Source organism: Rattus norvegicus, chromosome 3 (genome assembly GCF_036323735.1).
Source record: "Rattus norvegicus strain BN/NHsdMcwi chromosome 3, GRCr8, whole genome shotgun sequence".
Lineage (NCBI taxonomy): Eukaryota > Metazoa > Chordata > Mammalia > Rodentia > Muridae > Rattus > Rattus norvegicus.
In genome coordinates, this window is record NC_086021.1 from 33,358,299 (window position 1) to 33,378,615 (window position 20,317).

At 49.1% G+C, this 20,317-nt stretch overlaps 1 protein-coding gene and 1 long non-coding RNA gene across 31 annotated transcripts in view; one reads left to right on the plus strand and one right to left on the minus strand.

Annotated features, from left to right (window-relative positions):
* Rapgef1 (Rap guanine nucleotide exchange factor 1) overlaps positions 1 to 20,317 on the plus strand; it is a 117,909-nt gene that overhangs the window by 62,088 nt on the left and 35,504 nt on the right. For 16 of the 30 annotated variants that reach the window (XM_063284486.1, XM_063284494.1, XM_063284487.1 and 13 more), the window contains 7 exons: positions 1,426 to 1,604; positions 4,408 to 4,564; positions 14,054 to 14,142; positions 14,731 to 14,880; positions 15,294 to 15,414; positions 15,801 to 15,984; positions 17,317 to 17,796. In XM_063284486.1, coding sequence (XP_063140556.1) covers positions 1,426 to 1,604; positions 4,408 to 4,564; positions 14,054 to 14,142; positions 14,731 to 14,880; positions 15,294 to 15,414; positions 15,801 to 15,984; positions 17,317 to 17,796 — 1,360 coding nt within the window. Of the gene's footprint in view, positions 1 to 1,425; positions 1,605 to 4,407; positions 4,565 to 14,053; positions 14,143 to 14,712; positions 14,881 to 15,266; positions 15,415 to 15,800; positions 15,985 to 17,316; positions 17,797 to 20,317 lie in introns of all 30 variants that reach the window. The other 14 variants (XM_039106160.2, XM_039106164.2, XM_039106157.2 and 11 more) reach the window with 3 other exon arrangements.
* Positions 2,258 to 11,949, minus strand: LOC134486064 (uncharacterized). The gene is made up of 2 exons (XR_010064740.1): positions 10,752 to 11,949; positions 2,258 to 2,542 (listed from the first exon to the last, which is right to left on the minus strand). It is a non-coding gene; the product is annotated as an uncharacterized LOC134486064 (long non-coding RNA).

Below are 20,317 nucleotides of genomic sequence, written 5' to 3' on the forward strand. Positions count from 1 at the left end.
CAAGTTTATCACTCTTGCCTTCCAGCAGCTTGTGATGTGTCAAGACAACCCATCCTTCTTCCTCCTCCTCCCCCTCCTCCTCCCCCTTCTCTTGTAGCCTGATTGCTTTGCATGCTGTCACCAGCGCCACCTGTGTGGCCTGATTACTCAGGTTGGCCCGGCTATGGCTGGGGCATGGTAAAGCTGAGCACTCTTGTCCAGGCAGTAGAGAAACCAGTGCTCAGCTCTTGGAGACAGACAAGAAATGAATGTATCAGGTAGAGATGGGGAAACAGTGCAAGGACGGCTGAGTGGTCCTGGTCGTCTGCAGAGCACTCCAGAGAGCCACACTGGACCATTGGAAGGTATCTGGCTCAAGTTCTATTTACTTGATTCCATCCATTTATTTAATTTTATATATATATATATATATATATATATATATATATATATATATATATATATATATTTTTAAATTAATACTCCCTAACATTATCTGGCGATGAGGGAGATTTAATATTCAAAAGAATAGTTACTTTTTGTAATATCTCTGCCATTCATGTATCTATAGACTACTGCTTAAACCTCTCACCCTCAGCTGCTGTTACTCACACTCTCTGGACCTTAGGGAGCCCACAGGTGGTGGCCTCACTGTCCACACACCTCCTCACTCCTTCTGTGGGCTGTCTATTTGTGGAGCTATCCACTTTGAATGACACTCTGTCTGGGATCTGGGCCACTGGAGAAAGGAGGCTGGGGGGAGGAGACTAGAGCTGTATGCCCTGCACCCGGCCAGGTGTGGACCTAGGCTACCCACAGTCAAGGAGGAAAGAGTGTGGGCTTAGGAGGAGTTCTGGGGAGTTGGGCACTGGCTTTTTCCTTCTAGGTGGCTTTCCTTGTACTCAGAGTCCCAGCACCAGTAGTCACTGAGTTACTAACAGTGGCTCTGGCTTCCTTAGCTCTTCCTTCCAGCACTGACATTAGAGTCCTAGGAAGTCATGTGTCTTTAATGGAAAGGGATCTTCAAGTTTGAATAGGACTGTGTGGGGATCTAGATGGGGGATGGGCTGTGATGCTGCCAGTTCCTCAAATTCTCTGTATGTACCCTGGGCATGACTGTGGCTCCCTCTTGTCCTCTCTGAGACCTCACTGCACAATGGGAGACAGGAAGTGCTATCTCAGAGCCAGTCAGCACAGAGGAGAATGTTTTCAGAACCTCAGAGTGTGGCAAGGGAATCCCCAAGTCTCCAAGTGACTGTCCTAAGCCTGTCTTTTCCTGTTCATCTCTGTCTGCTGATCACAAGCCTTAGAGAAGCCCTCTGGCTTGCTCTGCTGCCCGAGTGTTTTCCATTTGCAGGGGTGTGGAGCTAGGTCATAGACTTCACTGATCTCAGAACAGCTCCCTTTAATCTCCTCTCGTTCCTTAAACATGGCGTTCCCTTTCAGAACCTGTGCTGGCTGGAGGAGAAAGAGAAGGAGGTTGTCAGTGCCTTGCGCTACTTTAAGACCATTGTGGACAAAATGGCCATTGATAAGAAGGTTCTGGAGATGCTCCCGGGGTCAGCCAGCAAGGTGCTGGAGGCCATCTTACCCCTGGTGCAGACTGACCCTCGGATCCAGCACAGGTGAGTCCCCCAGAAGGTCCTTAGCTATGGGAGCAGCGGGAACCTTAGAGGCACCTTGGTTTGGGGCATTTGAAACAGTGGGAAGAAGGGAGTCCTCCACTTGCCCCACTGCCCAGCTCTGAGACAGTTGCTCCTCCAGAGGCCCGTGTGCTAGCGGACCCCACCCTCCTAGCAGATGCCACCACCCATGAGCTGTGGCTGTGTCCTGTGCCTCAGCTCACTAGCACTGATCACATTGGGTTGGATGCATTCTCAGGGCCCGCCATCATTTACCATGGTCTGTCATTCAAGTGCTCAGCTGCTGGCACTGTCATCTGATAAGACAAGGTGTGCCCACACTCCTGCCTATGCCAGGCCAAGACCTTCCAGGCAGCCTTTGATTGCTAGAGTGTGTTTTCTTCCTACAGCTTAGCCGCCCCACATTTATTGGAAGTATCACATGGAAAGCCATGCTAGACGCACTTCCCACACTTGCAGGAACTTTTCAGAAGAGACTGAGGTCTGGGGTTTTGTCTGTGGTACCCATTCATAATTGACGACTCTCTGTGTGGATTTCTCAAGGCAGCTTAGTGTCCATTTAACCCCATGAGACTGAGCCTTTATGAATGGTTTTCCGAACTTAGCAATGAAGTTCACAGTTCTTCTGAGAGATATAACCAATTCTGTGTCTTTATTCCCAAGAAGTGTTCTGCCTAGCACTTCCACCTCTGCTTCTGCTGGCTGACCCTTGGGGTTTGTGACCTTTGGCTCACTGTGCTGATATTAGGTCATCCGATGTGTAGATGGCTAACTCCAGATGCTGTGTCTCATGGTGGCCCCCACCAGGGAAGAGTTAAAGTCAAGTTAAAGTTGTGCTCGCTAGCATATGATGATGCGCTGATTGTGTGGTACATGTTGAAGAAGGCACTGAGGGGACCGCAGTGGTCCTGTCCTGCTTCCTAGAGGAGAAGAAATGGAGGATGCTGAGGGAAGCAGCTAGATTGGCAGGGGAGGCGGAGAACAGAAGGCTAGTGTCAGGCATGCCACCAGAGGCACCTTACCTGCCAGATAGGCTGCAGGACTGGGTCAACCCCTTCTGGAGGGGAAGGCCCCCTGCCTCATCCTCATGAGGCCTTGACACCATCCCCAAGCTTCTTGGACAGCTCCGTTCATTCTCAGGGATGAGGGGCATTTGCCTCCCTTCTTAGTGACTGTTCTGTTGGTACGTTCAAAGTGTAGCCATGGCTGGCGGAAAACTTAGCTCTCCCCATGCTGTTCCACTTGATGAGGTGTTGTTGGTGAAGCGCCTAAAGACCTTTGACAGAACCCACTTTAGTCAAGTCTACGATGTTGTGTTGTTTTCTCTAAATTGTACCCTTGGTTTCTAAGCACCTGCTTTAATAGTGATGGAGTGATTGTTTGCTCTTCTGTACAAAGTTTGAAATAAGAACAGCAACCCTTTCTAGGTTCCTTAAGAAGACTCATATTTATAGTCTGGCATGGTGGCATATATGATCCCAGGTCTCGGGAGGCAGAGGCAATCAGATTTCTATAAGACCAGCCTGGTCTACATAGTCATTTCCAGGCTAACCAGGGCTACATAGTGAGACCCTATCTTAAAAACCTTAATTAGTTAAAAAAAAAAAGTATGTGGTATCTGTAAGAATCACTAAGGCTCTCAAAAATACCAAGACTTGGACTTTGTGTGTTGTCCTCACCGTGAGATGGAGCTGCTGCTGTGCACACATGCTCATGAGCACAGGCTCACCACCCTGATGCAGTCTTTGAAATCCTCTCTACCTGGCCACAGCTCCTCACTGAGGATGGTGAAGCTAAGCAAGGACAGACAGCTCTCACAAATGCCTGCCACCAACCCCTCAAACCTGTTGACTCTGGTCCATCAGAATGACTGTCAAACTATTCAAAACAGGAAATACACAAAAGTCTACCCAGTTGAGTGGTTTGCAACTGAAATGAGGAAAGAGAGGTTCTCAGGGAGCAGTGTGTGTGTGTGTGTGTGTGTGTGTGTGTTTTGTCTGTATGTATGTGGAGCTGGTAAGAAGCCTCTGCAGTAATAGTTCCCACTAAGCACTCATGAGAATCTGAGTTCAAATCCCACCATCTACACAAAATCCAGTGCTCTGGGGACAGTAATGAGAGGATCACTGGGGCTTGCTGGCCTTGCTGCAGTGTCACTGAGAAACTCTCAGGAAAATAGGGGAGAGAGTGATAGAACAGAATACCAGGAGACCTTCCTCCGGTACACACAAAGTAACAGATTAGACTATAAACCTCCATAGAACATCCATTGAATATAAGAAGGAAGAGAAAAAAGATTTGTCTGTCAAAAAGGAATCTTGGAGGATCAGCAAGATAGCTCCACGGATAAAGGCACTTATCCCAGCCTGACAACCTAAGTTCGATTCTCAGGATCTCCATGGGAGAAAGAAGGAACCAACTCCTTCAGGTTGTCTTCTGACCACACATGCGCACACACGCACACACACTCTTCCTCTCTCTCTCTCTCTCTCTCACACACACACACCACATTAAATATAACAAAAAGAAGTTTGTAGAAAATGCAGATAAGCTGGGGCATGAAGCACTTACCTGTCATCTCACAGCCAGGAGGCCAGGGCAGAAGAATTAAGAAGTCGAGGCTATTCTTGGCTACAGAGCAAGACCTTGGCTCAAAAACAAAACAACATGGATTTTGTATTTTAAAAAAAAAAAAAATGGTCCCTGGACCTATGATGTCCGCCTTGTGCGAGGGTTATGATGCAGGTTCCTCTCTGATGTTCTTTTAAAACTTTCCTCCCCGCAGCTCAGCCCTCTCCTCTTGCTATAGCCGAGTGTACCAGAGCCTTGCCAACCTTATCCGCTGGTCTGACCAGGTGATGCTCGAGGGTGTGAACTCAGAAGATAAGGAGATGGTGACGACTGTGAAGGGTGTCATCAAAGCTGTGCTGGATGGAGTGAAGGTAAGGGCAGGTTTCGGGCAACCCTGACCGGGCAGCCAGCCGGAAGAAGCTAAGAACTTGATTTTAGACCATACACGGGGCGAATGCCTTCCAAAAGCTGTGGTATGGGCCAGTTCTAGTTCTACCCAGTGACTGCTTCACTCTCAGAGCCATCAGCCCTTCCTGCAGATATCTGGCATGAAGTCCTCTGTGGGCCGTATGTCCCAGCTGTGACTCGATGGAGATTGTTTGTCCTGGCTTTTAGCAAAGCCCCCAGTGTATCAACTGTTACCTTTTCGTGTCATGCGAACATGTAGGGTTCCTGGTAGAAAGCAAGGTTGAAGCTGAGTGCGCTTGATCTCTATGATGTGATCAATGTGTTTACTATCCAGGAAATTGCAAAAAACCTCAGAGAAGATTAGGAGTCACAATTGGAGGGCAAAACAAAGACAATAGAGGGCCTGGAGTTGGGCCCAGAAGCCAGACTAAGAATGTCAATGCCAGTAGATGAGAAGCAAAGCTGAGTGGAGGGCGTGAAATGACAAGGGCATGCAGTGGGCGGGAGGCACTGTTGGAAGAGGCCTTCTCAGGCAGGTAAGACGCTTTAAATCCCAAGCTCCTCACTGAGTGGTCCTTGGGCACAGTTTACTGCCATAGTCCATTTGATGACACCCACAAGCACACCCAGAAGCAAGAGTGACAGTAGGGCCCTGCATGGTAGCATTGCAGGATTAAACTAGTCAGTGCGGGATGTTCTAGAACAATGCTGGAATACACGAAGCCCATTCACATCTGTTTTTATTAATCCCGTGGGGCTAAATGCATGCTTGATAGATGTGGCTTGGAAAAGCTGTGTCCCTTCTATAGACCCTAATCCAAACTTATAACCACATTAGTTAGCCTAGGTCAGAAAGACTCCCTCCTCAGCCAGACTGTGAGGTTCCTGAATCATTCCTCTTGGTGGAGTGTTCTTTAGAAGCTCTGGAAAACTGAGCTAAGACCCCAAAGGGTTTTAATTACATAGAGAAGGCCAGGGAGGCCTTGTTTGGTGAGAGAAATCACTCCCAAATGGGCTGTTAGCTAAAGCCCCAGCACCTTTAAAGGTGAGGCTGCGTGCTGCTGTGTCTACAGGGACTTTGGGTTCACTTTGAGGAGAAGATATGACAAGCTAACATCAGTGCTGTCCATTGACTGCCTCCATGCTCTCTTATCACAGAGCCAGCAGACTCTATACCATCAGCTTTAAGAGGCTATGGGTGTTGGCCACAGTCTCTGCAGTCAGTTTATCCCCTCAGCTCTTCCTGCAGCTTCTCTTGTGGGCAACGTGAGACATGACCTTCCTGTGCTTTCCGGCCGAGTTCTGACTCTCCCACTCTTGCTGTTCTTGTCCTGGCTTCTGGAAATCAAAATTATTTTCCAGATGACATTGTTGAGGTTTTCTTCTGTCAAACTGATCTTGATGAAAGTCATGAGTTAAAACAGCTGAAACGAGATCCGTTTTCCACAGAAGCTTCAGGACACTCCATAGTCCATGCTCTTTGTGGACTCATGAAAGCAGGGCTGTACTGGTTGGCAGAAGGAATGTTTGAATGAAAATCGCTGATTTCTCAATGACGCTGGGGCTGGAAGCACACATGTATAACCTGTAGAGCTTGAACACCCCAGCGCCTGAGAGCAAAGAACTTTTTCACAGGTTTGTTTTTAAATAGTTTACCCAGAACAGAGTAAGACGAGAAGGCTCAGCAATGTGGAAGGCAGAACCAGGAGAATCTGCCAGAAACTCTTGGGCCAGCGAGCCTTGAGTTTACAGTGTGGGGGCAGAAATGACAGAGAGACTCTGCCTTGGAGAAAACAGACTCTGAAAAGGTGACCTCACACATGCATGTGTGCATGCACGTGCATGTGTGCATGCAGGTGCAGACATGTGCATAAGCACAGTTAGCACACATACAGAGACTGCAGTAGATAAGGAACTCTGTATTCTGTGGGGTGTTGTCACAGGACTGCACACAGAGATGAATGACAGGCACAGGCCTGGCCTTGGGGAGCTTCGGGTTACATAAAAGGATGCCACATGCCACAGCAAGGAGTGTTCGTGGTAATGCAGAGGCAAGGAAGTCAAGAAACATCCCAGGAGTCTAGTCAGCTGTCATGTGTTACTAGAGGCTTCTTCTAGAGGGCATCAGTCAAGGAGTGAGATTGGTCAGCATGGCATTTATGGTTAGTATCTTACAGTAAAATTAATGGGTGCTATTTTACACTGCCCAACTTTATACTTGACTGAGGCAGACACCTTCACTGGCAGGCCAACCAGGGTTCAGTGGCAAGTTCATGGTTCTCACGCATGCCTGCTGGGCTTACGCACTTAGTCACCCTCTGCTGCCCTGTGCTAGGAGATTCAACCCAAAGGATCCTCCTCATTCACATTTCCTAACAAGGACACCTCATAAGCCTGTGTCCTGGTGTGTGAGCAAGCCTCCCTCAGCTGGGAGGGCCAGGAGTGTTCAAGCACAAATGCTTTAGCTGGCTGTCTTCATCCCACTGGGAAGAGAAACAGTGCATGCCTTCAGAGTAGCTCACCACCCCTCAAGGCGCTCGTTCATTTGTTAAATGGAATTGTTTGAGGGTGGGAATCGGGGTAAGACTGAAAACTTGCCTGAAAGGCAGATAAATGATTTGGTATTGTTCCTACATGAACACTGTCATCTGCCACGAAAATCTTCACATTAATGCCACTTGTGAGCTGTGTAACCTTGGACAAGTGACTCCTTGAGATTCTTGTAGGTCCTTAAATACTCTGAGTGTGTGAGGAGAGGTAAGTTTGTGTCTTTGAAGTACAGGCAGCAGGGTGGGCACTCGTCACTATGGCAACTTTTACCAGAGTAGCTAACATTTATGTTTTGGATGAGAACTGTGTCTCCCTCAGGGCAACTCACAAGTTTCAGGTCTTCTGTACTGTGCCAGTTAAAGACCCACTTCTCCTCCGACGTGGCACCTTTTGCCTTAGGAAATGTCAGGAACAGGCCCTTGTACCCCCAGCCTCAGCCACTCACACAGACTAACATGTTATCATTTAGAATAGTACTGTGGGCTAGAGGGGCAGGCCAGTGGCTAAGAATGCACCCTCTCTTCTGGACGACCCATGCTCTGCTTTAGAGCGTCTGATTGGACGGCTCACATAGAACTCCATTTTCTCGACCTCCGTGGGCATCTGGACACTCACACAGATACATACAGAAGGGAAAAAAATGTGTACTGCTCTCTTCCACTGAAAGCCTTGGGGAATCCCACAGCTCTGTCACTTGACCATCACCTCCAGGCCTGCACTTGCAGAGCAGGCTCAGAGGTTTTCTAAGGATAGCAGCCAGGCCAGAGAACCCAAACAAGCAGAAGCTTTTAAAGATAGAACTTTTGCAGCTGGTGAGATGGCGCAGCCGAGAAGAGTGCTTGCCTCCAAACCTGACCTGATCTGACCCTCAGAATGCATACGGTGGAAAGAGAGCCAGCTCCCTCAGACTGTCCTCTGACCTCCATGTGGGAACTGTGGCACACACATCCGCATGCACACACCCCCAACCCATCAATTAATGCAAACAGTGTTTAGACATAAAACTTTTGGAGGGATGGGAGACGGCACAGTCGTAAAGTGCTTACCACGTAAACATGTTGACCTGAGTTTGGAGCCCAAGCACTCATCATAAAAGAAAAAATGGGTAAGTAGCTATGCATAGCAGCGTGTACCCGTGATCAGGATAAGAAAGGTTGACATAGGCAATTCTGGTTTCTTGTTGGTGAGATGGTCTAGCCACATTAGCAAGGTCCCAATGCCAGAGAAGACCCTACCTCTGGCCTGCATACATGACTCAAAAAATAAAATGTTATTTTTATATGTAAAGTCTAGAGATAGACAAAGGCTAGTGTGAGACTTCCTCAAGGATGCTTCTAACTCCCTTTTCTGCTGCTAACAACACAGACTCTACCCAGGGCTGCACAGTAGCTGCTGCCTCTCCAGTTACCATGGCTACATTTCAGACAAGGAAGAGCAGGCACAGAGTTGTCCTCTCTATTGAAGGAGGCGTCTTAGAGCCCCTCACAGAATTTCTCTTACAGTTAATTGGCCAGAGTTGATCAAGCTTCACAAGTTCTCCCCATGTCCACCCATGGCCAGTATGATTTCTTCTCCTAATTCACTGGCTCCCCAGATTGCAGGGTGCAAATCCTGAGTGACACCTCCTTCCTGGAACCTCCACATGCCCACTGGAGCAGGGTGTACCTGTTCTGTAAGGGCCAGGGACAAGTATTCCAAGCCCTTCCAGGCACAGACGTCCCATTGCACATTCCTTGTTTAGTGCTCTTATTGTTTGAGCCGTCCTACCTCGAGAGCGTTCTAGAAACAAGTCCCCGGCTAGTTTTGGCCTTCAGAATGTGGTTTACTATTTTTTTTAAAAGATATATATATATATACTGTAGCTGTTTTCAGACACACCAGAAGAGAGCATCAGATCCCATTATAGATGGTTGTGAGCCACCATGTGGTTGTGGAAATTGAACTCAGGACCTCTGGAACAGCAGTCAGTGCTCTTCACCACTGAGCCGTCTCTCCAGCCTATGATTTACTAGTTTTAAAAGGTTTACTTTTTAAAATCCAGGACCCAGATAGAGCCACTGGGTAGCATCATCTTTGTGGGCAGCTTCAGCAGCGAGTAAATGTCTCCTTCTTCTTGAAACTTTGGGACTTTGGTTTATTTAAAATCTTATTTTTATTTATATGTGTGTGCCTACTTGTCTATATGTGTGCCACATGTGTGCAGGGCCCACAGAACCCAGAGCAGTTATCAGATACCCTGGAGTTAGAGTTAGAAGCAAGTCGTAAGCTGCCCTGTGTGGGTACTGGGACCCAGACCTCATCCTCTGCAAGAGCACCCAGGGCGCTTGACTGCTGCGCGTCTCTCTGGCCTCACTTCGTCCACTTAAAGTTTTTAAAATTTATCCTAGAGTTGTTACTCCTAAAAGGTGGCAGTGTAGAATTAGTCAAAGGCACCCTCGTGGTGCTGCTTAGGGTGCCCCTCTGCCCTCTGAATGCCTGTGAAGCTGGAGGCCAGAGCCCTCTCAGTATGTTGGTGAAAGAAAGAAGCTTCTAGATAGCACTGTGCTCCCAAGAAAGGTGCCCCCTTGGTGCGGGCATTATTGCTGATTGTGACTGCTGTGCCCAGAGTTGTCAGACTATGATGTATAAGAAGATGGCTTCTGCCAGTTCTCCATCAACAGCCAGAATGAATCAGAAGCTTCCCCTTGAGGTTGTTATACAAAGCTTGTCACTTCCTTATATACACCGTTTTCAAAATTAGGAGTGCTTCCTAGCATCCTCTGCCCTGTGCTTCTAGTTTTGAAGTGTTATATAGCTCAGGCCAGGTGGTATTGGCATGCACCTTTGATCCTAGCACTCAGGAGGCAGAGGCAGTTGAATCTCTGAGTTTGAGGCCAGCCTGATCTACAGAGTGAGTTCCAGGGCAGCCAGGGCTACACAAAAACTTTAAAAACTCAAAAAAACTTTAAAATAAAAAAGTTATGCAGTATTCTAGCTAGTGCTGCTTCCCAACCATCCCGGTTACAGGATATCACTGATGTCCTCTGGTTTAGGCCCGTGCAAGCAATGCCAGTCGTTCTTCAGACAATTTTTACCTATCTCCATCTGTGCCATGCGCGTCAAGCCGTGTGCTGCTTGGCTGCGTGTGCAAGTGAGAGCATCCTTCCACTGGCCAATTCTTACTGACACTCTAGATGTTCTCTTCTTTACAAGTCACTCTGGGACTGTGTGTGGTGGCAGAGGGAGAGAGTTGGAGGCCAGCCTGGTCTACATAGAAAGGTCTAGGACAGCCAGGACTACATAGAGACCTTGTCTCAAAAACACACACACAAAAAAAAACAAAGTCACCCTGGGGCTAGACATTCCTGTGATCATGTCCTATAGCTCCTGTCACAGGCGTGTGTTCCTCCCGTCACACTAGACCTGACCCTCTTCCACAGTATGTGAAGAACTAGAGGGTGGCACTGAGCCTTGATATGTAGCTGCAGACGTCTGTGCCCTGGCAGTGTACCCAAAGAGTAGGGTCAGAGAGTAAGGGGGTGATGGATGGGGTCTGGGCTGCAGCTGTGGCACTTCCAGTGGAGTGGTCCCCACTGTGAGAACCCAGGGAACCCTACTTACCATGCTGTCCTTGGGGTTCTTTGTGCCAGGACTATCACAGCAGTGTGGGCCCTTCTGCCAGGCAGGTCTTTGTATCATTTCAGGAGAAAGAGGAGAGGAAGCGAGGACCAAGACATTCAAATTCAGAGCTGTGTGTCGATTGTCGTCAGTATGAACAGTGTCGGATGGAGCTTCGCCTTCTTAGGGAGAACAGTCTCCACATGTTCTTACTTTTGAAAACTGATTTTCAAAGAACTGAACGTTGGCAGAAGAGTTCTAACTGACCTTACAACATGAGGCTTTAACAATTAACTCTGTCTTTGAGAAACCCTGCCTTTCAGAGATTTGACTTCCACAAGGTACTGGGCCCTGGTTTACTCACAAGCGGTGAGCACTCAATGAGACCAGGGTATCGGAAGTACCTAGATGGAAGAGGTTTCTGGAGTCTTCTGTGTGTGATCATTAAAACAAGTTAAGACCAAAGCCCTTCTGTTTGGGCAGGAAGGTTGGCAGAGAAAGAAAAGCTGCCCGCCCCTTTCCCAGCCTCCACTGTGTCATAATGTGGTCTTGGAATTTCAGGGCACAATTGCAAGTGTGTGCTTGTCATCCCAGGATGCATAGCTATCTACTGTTCATTAGTTGAAGTCACAGCTACCATTCCAGGAGGACAGCATCTCTCCCTGCCTGCTCCCACGTCAGGAGGGACTGGAATTTGCTCTGTGTCAGCAGATACAAATGTGTAGGCTTCTCTGGATTCCTTTATCCTCCTTGATGGAGTAAGTTTGGCTTAGCATGCTTCATGTGTCTGCATTCCCAGCACTCATGATGCTGAAGCAGAAAGATGAGAATTCAAGGCCTTGAGTCACTTGGGTCTGACACTTTGATCCTAGCCAAGGCTATGGGGGCTTTAAGGGAACTGCCTTGACCACTCCTGCACGCTCCTCCAGGTAGTGAGTACGGAAGCAGCCCCCCTCCAGCTGGTTTCCCTTTGCATCCCTCTCACACTTGGGCTCTGAGTCCTGACAACAAGTAGAAGGCCCCTTCTGGGCTAGCCTAAGCCTCCCGAGGATCTTACGTCCCACATGGCTCCAAGAACAGAATGGGGTGAGCGTGGATCTGATTCCATGGACATCCCTCGCATGGTTTGGGGAAGGCAATTTTCTTAGAATTAATCTGCCCATTTTTTAAAATTTAGAGATACAATTAAAAAAATAGATTAAAAAAAAAAAAAAACACAGACAGGGGTTTTGATCTTGTTTCCAAAATTTACAGTGTACCCCAACAAAGCAGGTAGGGCTTTTCTGCACCCTGTATTCCTAGAATTCCACAATCTTTCCATGCTGTCGCTGTGGCCTGTGTTCCTGCTGTGACTTTATTCTTACCGACTTCAGAATGGCCCCTTGACAGGTCTGTCACATCGGCACACTTGGTACTTGTAGTGAGTGTTTAACCGTGGGCTTTTGAGCAGGCTCATCTTACCTGTGGTGACATCCTCCATAGTTGAATTTTTGCATCCATCCATGACACTTTCCTCCTAACAGGTACTTGAGGCTTTTGATACTTGCCAATAGGTCATCCACGGACCATTCCTGTTACCCCAAGGATACCCCATTCTCACTGCTGTCGTCCTGCCCTACCCCACCTGTGTCTGCAAGTTTTATTTTGTTGCCATCAAACTTGAGTAGCTCTCGTGCTCATAACACCCTTCACATCTGCAAAACTCCTCTTTAATAATGTTTCTTTTTGTATGTATATCTTTTTTCATAGTTTTTATGTTGTCAAAGAAACTGCTTTGGGAAATGCTAGTTCTTAGCCTCTGGTCAGGGAGGTTAGGTACCCACCTCTGCATCCTCAGAGGTAATATGTGCTCTTCCCTCAAGCACCCAGACCATCAGCCACAGCCATCAGCAAAGAGCAGTGAGGAGGTCATGTGTAGGAGGTTTGTGTATAGCAGAACACTGATCAGTAGTAAAAAAGAGCCAACCTGGGCTCCCAAACAAGGTGGATTGCTAAGGCCAGGGCGGCGGGGGGGGGGGGGGGGGTAGCCTAGAAGAGAATGTTGGTTGCCAAGGGCAGCAGGAGAATGAGGGGACTGTGCAGGTACAGAATTTCTGTCCTAAAGTTGGGTTAAGGACCGCACATGTATTCACACACTTAGAGTAGGGGAATGTCATGGTATATGAATTCTGCCTCCACAACACTTTTGAAAGATGAAGCTGCAGTGAGGGTTCATTCTGTAACATACTTCCCACAGGCGTGTGGCCGCAGTTGTAATCCCAGCACTAGGGACTCAAGAGACAGATGGGTCCCTAGAACACTCAGGCCAGCTAGCCTCACCACTCAGTGATCTTCAGATGCTAGTAAGAGACCCTGTCCAAAAAGACACATGTGAGCACACAGCCATGAATGTGTGTCACACACACACACACACACACACACACACACACACACACACACACACACAGAGCAGGTTCATTTCTATGGAGTCCATGGGACAGCCACTGTAACTCATGGCACTGCAAGTGTCCACACTAAAGGCCCATGTATGCCATCCTGGGAGCCCACAGCCATCCAGAGCAGAAAGTACAGAGTGATGGGACAGCGGAAGAGAAGAACAGGGATGAGAGTGGTCCTTACACCCCAGGTGCTGTCTACACTGTGGAGCATAGCGTGCACCCAGGAAAAATCGTTACAGTGGTCTGGAATGGTAGTACATGCCTTTAATCTCAGCACTTGTACATTAAGAGACCCTGTCTCAAAAAAAGCCGTGGGACAGATAAATGTGTCCCAGCTGAGCAACTGTGCCCCACTCTGCCCTCCCCTGCTGTTTTCAAGGTACCATTTCTTTTTCTTTCAAAGCCATTTCTCTGTTTTGCGAAGGTCACATGACCTTCACTCTAAGTCCATTGACAAGGAAGGCTCCCAGCCAGTCCTGTGAGCCTCAGTTCCTGTCTCAACCAAGCCAGTGCACTTTGGGAAAACATTAAAAGCCAGAAGCTAGATGTGTGTCATTGTGCATAACATGACAGCTTTACGGAATCAAAAATGCCTGCCACCCTCCCCAGACTGCACAGAATACAAGTTTCTGTGGTCTGTTTGTCTTAGCACCTGGACCTGCCATCTCCCCTTTCAAGAGGAAGCATGTGATGCAGGTAGAACTGCAGTGGGCTGGGCTGCTAGGGTGTTTTTAGATGGCAAGAGGCATGGTAGGGACTGTGCAGACTACCCTGTGTGGGCAATGTGGGGACACAACATGGCACTTGGAAGCTCTGCCTCTTGCTAGAAGTACAGTGGTGTCACCCCCTCTTCCTTCTCCCTCACAGGAACTGGTGAGGCTAACCATTGAGAAGCAAGGCCGGCCATCACCAACAAGCCCAGTGAAGCCCAGTTCCCCAGCCAGCAAGCCTGATGGGTAAGTCTGAGCAGACTTGTTGGTCCCAATGGGGACCAGGCACACACTTTGGGACTGAACCCACACTTGACAAAGGAGGTAAGCAGTGAGAGCATTTGAGAGGCTGTGGCAGCCTGGTCCTCTTTCCAGTAGTAAGTTCTGGTGAGTGCCTGGCACTTGAAAATGTGTATTGCACATAAGCTTCAGAGTGCACAGAAGGAAGTGGTTCTCCAGGCACTGCCCCAGGCAACGGCACTGCACCATGAACTCCCAAGGGCTCAGCTGAGAGGTTGGGGGAGACCTTGGATTTTTTTAGTAGTAGTTCAGCTAACGGGAGGCCACTGGTGTAGCGTTTTCTTGGTAAACTGAGGAAGGACCTTGTGGACAGCCTTACTATCTTGTGTTAGTTTCAAGGACTGGCCCGTGTTAAATATATGACACGTTATTTTAGAGCAGCCCAATAGCTGGTCAGTGGTGGAACTCCATGGGAACCCCAAGACTAACTGATGCTCCTCCTCGGCTCCGTCATCCCCTTAGCCCTGCCCCTCACTCTCAGGAGCTACATGCGCTCTGACTACATGTGATCCCTAGTTCTTCCCATTTCTCCAGCCAGCCTGAGCTCCCTCTGACAGAACGAGAAATGGAGATTCTGAACAAGACAAGTGTGTCACCATCCACTGAACTGCTCCCAGACTCCACCAGTGAAGAGGTTGCGCCCCCCAAGCCCCCTTTACCTGGCATCCGGGTGGTTGATAACAGGTAATTCTAAATTCTTTGGAGGGGATTTTTTTTCTAGAGCCTCTGTTGATGTGGGGGTGGGTGGTAGAACGAGCAGAAGGATAGCGCTGTGCCTGGGGTAATCCAGTGGCCTGGACTGTGTGAAAGACTGTCTGAGGGTGGCCAGGCTCTGGCCCTGGGCCTTGCACAGGCCCTGCTCTTTCAGCTTGCCTTAGGTCTCGACCCAGTAAAGCTAGTCACGCTCTACTGTGGAAGGGAAGGAATCTTGTTTGGTTCTGGTCTTTGGGCATTGACTGACAAGAGGAGAACAGGAGGCAGTGAAAGCTTGAAAACAGGTGTGGAAAAGAGCTTCATTCATGGCCCAGTCCCTAAAACCATTCTAAAGCACTCTTGTTTGTGATGTACAGTTTGCCTGGATTTTCTGTCTCTTCTAGTCCACCAGCATTACCACCCAAGAAAAGGCAATCTGCTCCATCCCCTACCCGGGTGGCTGTGGTAGCCCCCATGAGTCGTGCTGTCAGTGGCTCCAGTTTGCCTGTTGGAATCAATAGGCAGGTAATGAAGTCCTGTTTTCTGTTGGGGAGGAGGACTAAAGTTGGAATTTGAGGATTGTGTCCTAGTGCCAAAAGTCATCTGGTAGTCTTCAGATCACTATTACTCACATCTAAAGACTTGTAGGAGGGCAAACCATAGCCATCCCTCTCCCCGCCCCACATGACAGGGGCAGTAGTTGAACCTCAGACAACTCCCAAAAGCACCCCTATTGAAACACCCCCATGCTCCTCCCAGTCCCTTTCCAGTCTTATCCTGATCCTACACTGGCATCAGAGATAGCCCCTGAGCTTAGGCAGGGTTTTCTCTGAGCTAGTGAGCATGCCAGAGTCCCTGGTTTCTGCTCTCTTTCCCAAGGGTGACTGAAGTTCCTTTCCATTCTTCCCAAGGACTTTGATGTTGAATGTTACACCCAGAGGCGCCTGTCAGGAGGCAGCCGCTCCTGTGGTGGTGAATCTCCTCGCCTGTCCCCCTGCAGCAGTACAGGCAAGCTCAGCCGGTCAGACGAGCAGCTGTCCTCCCTAGACAGGGATAGCGGGCAGTGCTCACGGAACACAAGCTGTGAAACACTAGGTAAGCCATCACGACCCTCCTCTCTCTAAGCTCCTTGGACTCCTTTGATTCTGGGATCCAGTCAGCTGATTCCTAGACATTCGATAGATGACTTTAGTCAGATTCTTTAAAATCCAGCCTCAGTCTCCTCATCTACAAAATGAAGGTGGTGTCTGCTCTGGGGAGTCTGGACGTGTATGAAATAGCAGTGTAAAGTCACACAGCAGATGCTCAGACAGTTATCTCCTTGCAGGTAGCCTGGCAGTGTGCAGCAACTGATCATGTGCACATGTGCTTTCTCTGAGGGAGTAAGCTCCTGAAGCCTGACTCTCCCCGCCTTTCCTTGTCAGGGTCAGCAGCACCATTTGGCAGGAGCTTGCTAGACCCAACCTGTTTGTGTCCTGGAAACTAGATCCTTTTCCCTTCTGAGAAGGTGTCCTAAGCACGAAGGAGAGATTGTCAGCAAGGCTCCTGTCCGAGGAGGCTAACCTACGAAGATTTAACTGGTGATAATATGGAGATAGTTAGTAGCCTCTAGTGAGAATCAGATGAACGAGGACACATTGCTCTGATGGAGCAGCCTAGACCTAGTGAAAGTCACTTATGGATGGTGATGCACGGACAGACTCTGAGGCCAAGAGCATGCTGTTTTCTTAGGTGTGGTAAAGCAGATGGGAGGCAGAGGCAGGAGGGTTTGTGAGTTCTAGGCCAGCCTGGTCTACAGAGAATTTCAAGCCAGCCAGGACTATGTAGTGACACCATGTCTCAAAAACAAACAAAAAAGTGAAGATAGGGTTCTAGAGAAAAAAAAGAAAATTTTAAGAATTTTTAAGAAAATGCATCAATGGGTTCGGTCCCCAGCTCCGAAAAAAAGAAAATGCATCGAAGTAAAAACTGTGACGTCAGCTCTGGCTTTAATTTTCATGATCACTGCCATCTTTTGTCATGTATCTTTTCCTTTTTAAGGAACCAAATTGTAAAATGTAGAACGATGCTGAGCCTATAGCTTGGTGGTAGAGTACATGCACAAAGCCCTGGGTTCCATCTCCAGACCCACCAGACAGACAGACACACAGACACACACAGAGAGAGAGACAAAGACCGAGAGAGAGACAGACACAGTCAGTCAGTCAGTCATAGTCTAGTGCGTGCATGCGTGCGTGCGTGCGCGCCCTATCTCACTACCTCCTTAATGTCTATATTTCATGCCAGATAAAAACTGTCCAGTTAGGGAGAAGCCCACAGGAGAGGTCAAACATAAAGCATGCCTTGTGTGAGGGAGATGGAGCAGAGCGGGTAGGGTGGTGGCTTTGGAGGCTTAGGGCTAATGCGTGTTTCCTGTGTGGTTTGCAGATCACTATGACCCCGACTATGAATTCCTCCAGCAAGACCTCTCCAATGCAGACCAGACCCCTCCACAGGCAGCCTGTAACCTCAGCCCACTGCCGGAGTCCATGGGGGAGTCTGGGCCCCCATTTGTTGGCTACTCTTTCCAGCTGCCTCTGGGCAGCTGTCTCCAGCAGGATGGACAGCAGACAGATACTCCACCTGCCCTTCCTGAGAAGAAGCGTAGGAGCGCAGTCTCCCAGACCACGGACAGCTCTGGCTGCAGGGTGTCCTATGAGCGACACCCCTCACAGTATGACAACATCTCAGAAGATGATCTGCAGAACCCAGCCCAGCCTGTGTCCTACCCGCCCTTTGCTGCTATCCTGCCCTTTCAGCAGGGAGCTTCTTCCACCCCTGTTGAGTTTGTGGGTGATTTCAGTGTTCCTGAGTCAGCCGGTGACCCAGAAAAGCCACCTCCTCTACCAGAGAAGAAAAACAAACACAGTAAGTCCCTGCGCTCTCTGTAAGCACATTCTATAGCCCTCACAGTGCTGTGTTTCGCTTAGCCCACACCTGAGACCAAAATGGCTTCATGACCTCTGTCTTTCATATAGGATAGGATCCTAGGTACACGTGTGGATGTGTCTAGGGGCCCAATACTATCATTACTCATGGTCCTCGAAGGTCTAATTAGCTCACTTCTCCTCTGTGGGCTTTGAAATCGCAGGCCTGATACTTCCAGGTGTCTGTCCTCTATAAATGCAACCCACTGACCATTTTGGCCTGAGTACTTAGTAACATGGCATTCAGACCTAAACAGTGGTAAAGGCACCCGAGCGTCACGGCAGTGCTGCAGCATGCACAGGAAATAGACCTTTGTGTCTAACCAGAGCCTGTCTAGCCCTCGGAGGGATATCCCAATGTGGATAGCATGCTCACAGTGATCTAGATCAGAGCTTTCGTGCTGGAGTCCTATGGTTAGCCCTTGGACTAGATGCTTTAATAGATAGCCGTTGTTAGACTGGGTGGATCTGGAAGGCGGAATGTTGGTATTTTGGACAGTGTCCAGCTGTAAGTTTGCCATAGCATTACTAAGTAACATTCTGGACATTCCATCTTTTGTCTCCCCTCCCCAGCTGCTCCACTGGGAAACTTGCAGGCCACACTGCCCCGCCCTCTCCCTCACCTCACTAACTCTGATCTCAGATTTCCCCTGGCAATCCAGATGTCACCATTTTGTTGTGTGTGACCACATCAGCCACCCAACCCAACTGTCCCCTTACCCTAGACCTAAAACTAAATATTGCATTTCAATCCCTTAATAAGGGCTTCCTACTCCCAAAGAAGGCCTGCTTCATTAGACCCAGCAGAGCCATCCCACAGCCCTGACACCCAAGATATCTCATCGTGTTGTGACAGCCTTGCTGGGGTGGCCCCGAGCTACAGAGAGGGCTGGTCTCCTAACTAATGATGTCGTTCCATGTATCCTGTAAGCTGGATCACTACAGATTACGCTCTGTGGAGAGAACACTCAGCAGTTGGGAACAGATCTTTCTGGGCTTCTCCTTCCCACCCACTTGACCAGAGCAATATTAGCATTGGGGGCACCCGCTTGCTTTCTCGGCAAAGGAGTCCTACAGATTAGGGCGAGGAACAGGATTCTGCCTGTCAAACTATACCAGATGGTAGGGAAGCCTCCTGCTTGAACCTCCTAGAACAGGAGTGGCCCAAAGCCCTCGAGCAAAGCCTGCAGACAGTTTGATGGCAGACAGAGAGCAAGGCTTCTGTTCCTCTCAAGTCTCAAGTAGCTGAAAATGGGGTGTTTTGTGGCAGGGGAAGTGACTGAAGCTCTATCCTGTCCAGCTGTGACTAGAGCACCTTCTCTTGCAGATTCCTTAGGACAACCAAGGGTTCAAGGTGATGGCTCTGAGCAGAAGCTTATGTAGTTAGTTTTCCAGGCCAGGCCTCAGAGCAGCAGGTGAGAGGCAGTATGGGTTCATACGCGTTTGAGTCTGCCCAGGTCTGACCACACACCCAAGCCCAGGAGGAAGCTTTGCCTTCTGTCCTTAAGACCTACTGTGTTTTCAACAAAGGTCTTCCTCCCCCGCTCCCTATGAAGGGGTCATCTTTCTCTGTTCAGTGAATGAGCCCCAAACTTGAAGCTGAGCTTCAAGTCCTTCAAGACCCTGAGCTCAGTCCTGGTCCAGAGTCTGCCTTTACTCCCTGAGAGGACCATGGGAGAGTTCCATGTGTGACCCTGACAGGAGCTACACAGAAGTTATTTGGAGGAAAGGAGGTGTAAAGCACCTCTAAAGCAGTTCATACATGGCAGTTCTGAGGTCATAGTCTGTCCTCTCTAGGGTGCCCCAACATCACTTCTTGCTAAGAGTAGCTCGTGGGAGTACTGAACACTGTAGGGTACTCATCTCCCCAGAGCCCATGTCTGAAGAAGTGTGTGCAACCAAACGTTCTCAGCTTGGCTGGCTGCTGGCATCCGAGTCACTGCCCAATATGGAAGGGAAAGTCCTGTGAGGGCGAGCCTCACTGCTGTTCTTTTGTGTGTAGCTGGCAGGCCTCAGCATCAGGAGGTTCTAAAGGCCTGGGGAGACCAGCTTGACTTGACGGTACAGGCAGACAAGGTCCTTCTAGAAAGCCAGTGGTGGGACTGGGGTCACCCCTAGACAGGGACACAGCAGCATTACTGCGGGGTTTGAGGGGCAGTGGGAGCACTTCCCTTCCATGTTCAGCCATGGCGAGCGCAGCCATGTTCTATCAATGCACAGCAGAGCCAACAAGTTCTGTATTCTGTGCAATAAACGTGACCACCTTCCTTTCAGCAAAAACACAAGGAGGACCTGCCAAAAGAGCACCTTTGTCAACACTTTAGGTCTGACAGGGGGGTGCCAGGGAGGAGTGCACTCTCTGACTCAGGCTGGCTTCCTCTGCCTTCTAACCAGTGGGCTCCTGGCACTTGTGGTGTGACCTGAGGAGAAGGTTTCTGCCTGGAAGATGCTGAAGGCTGCTG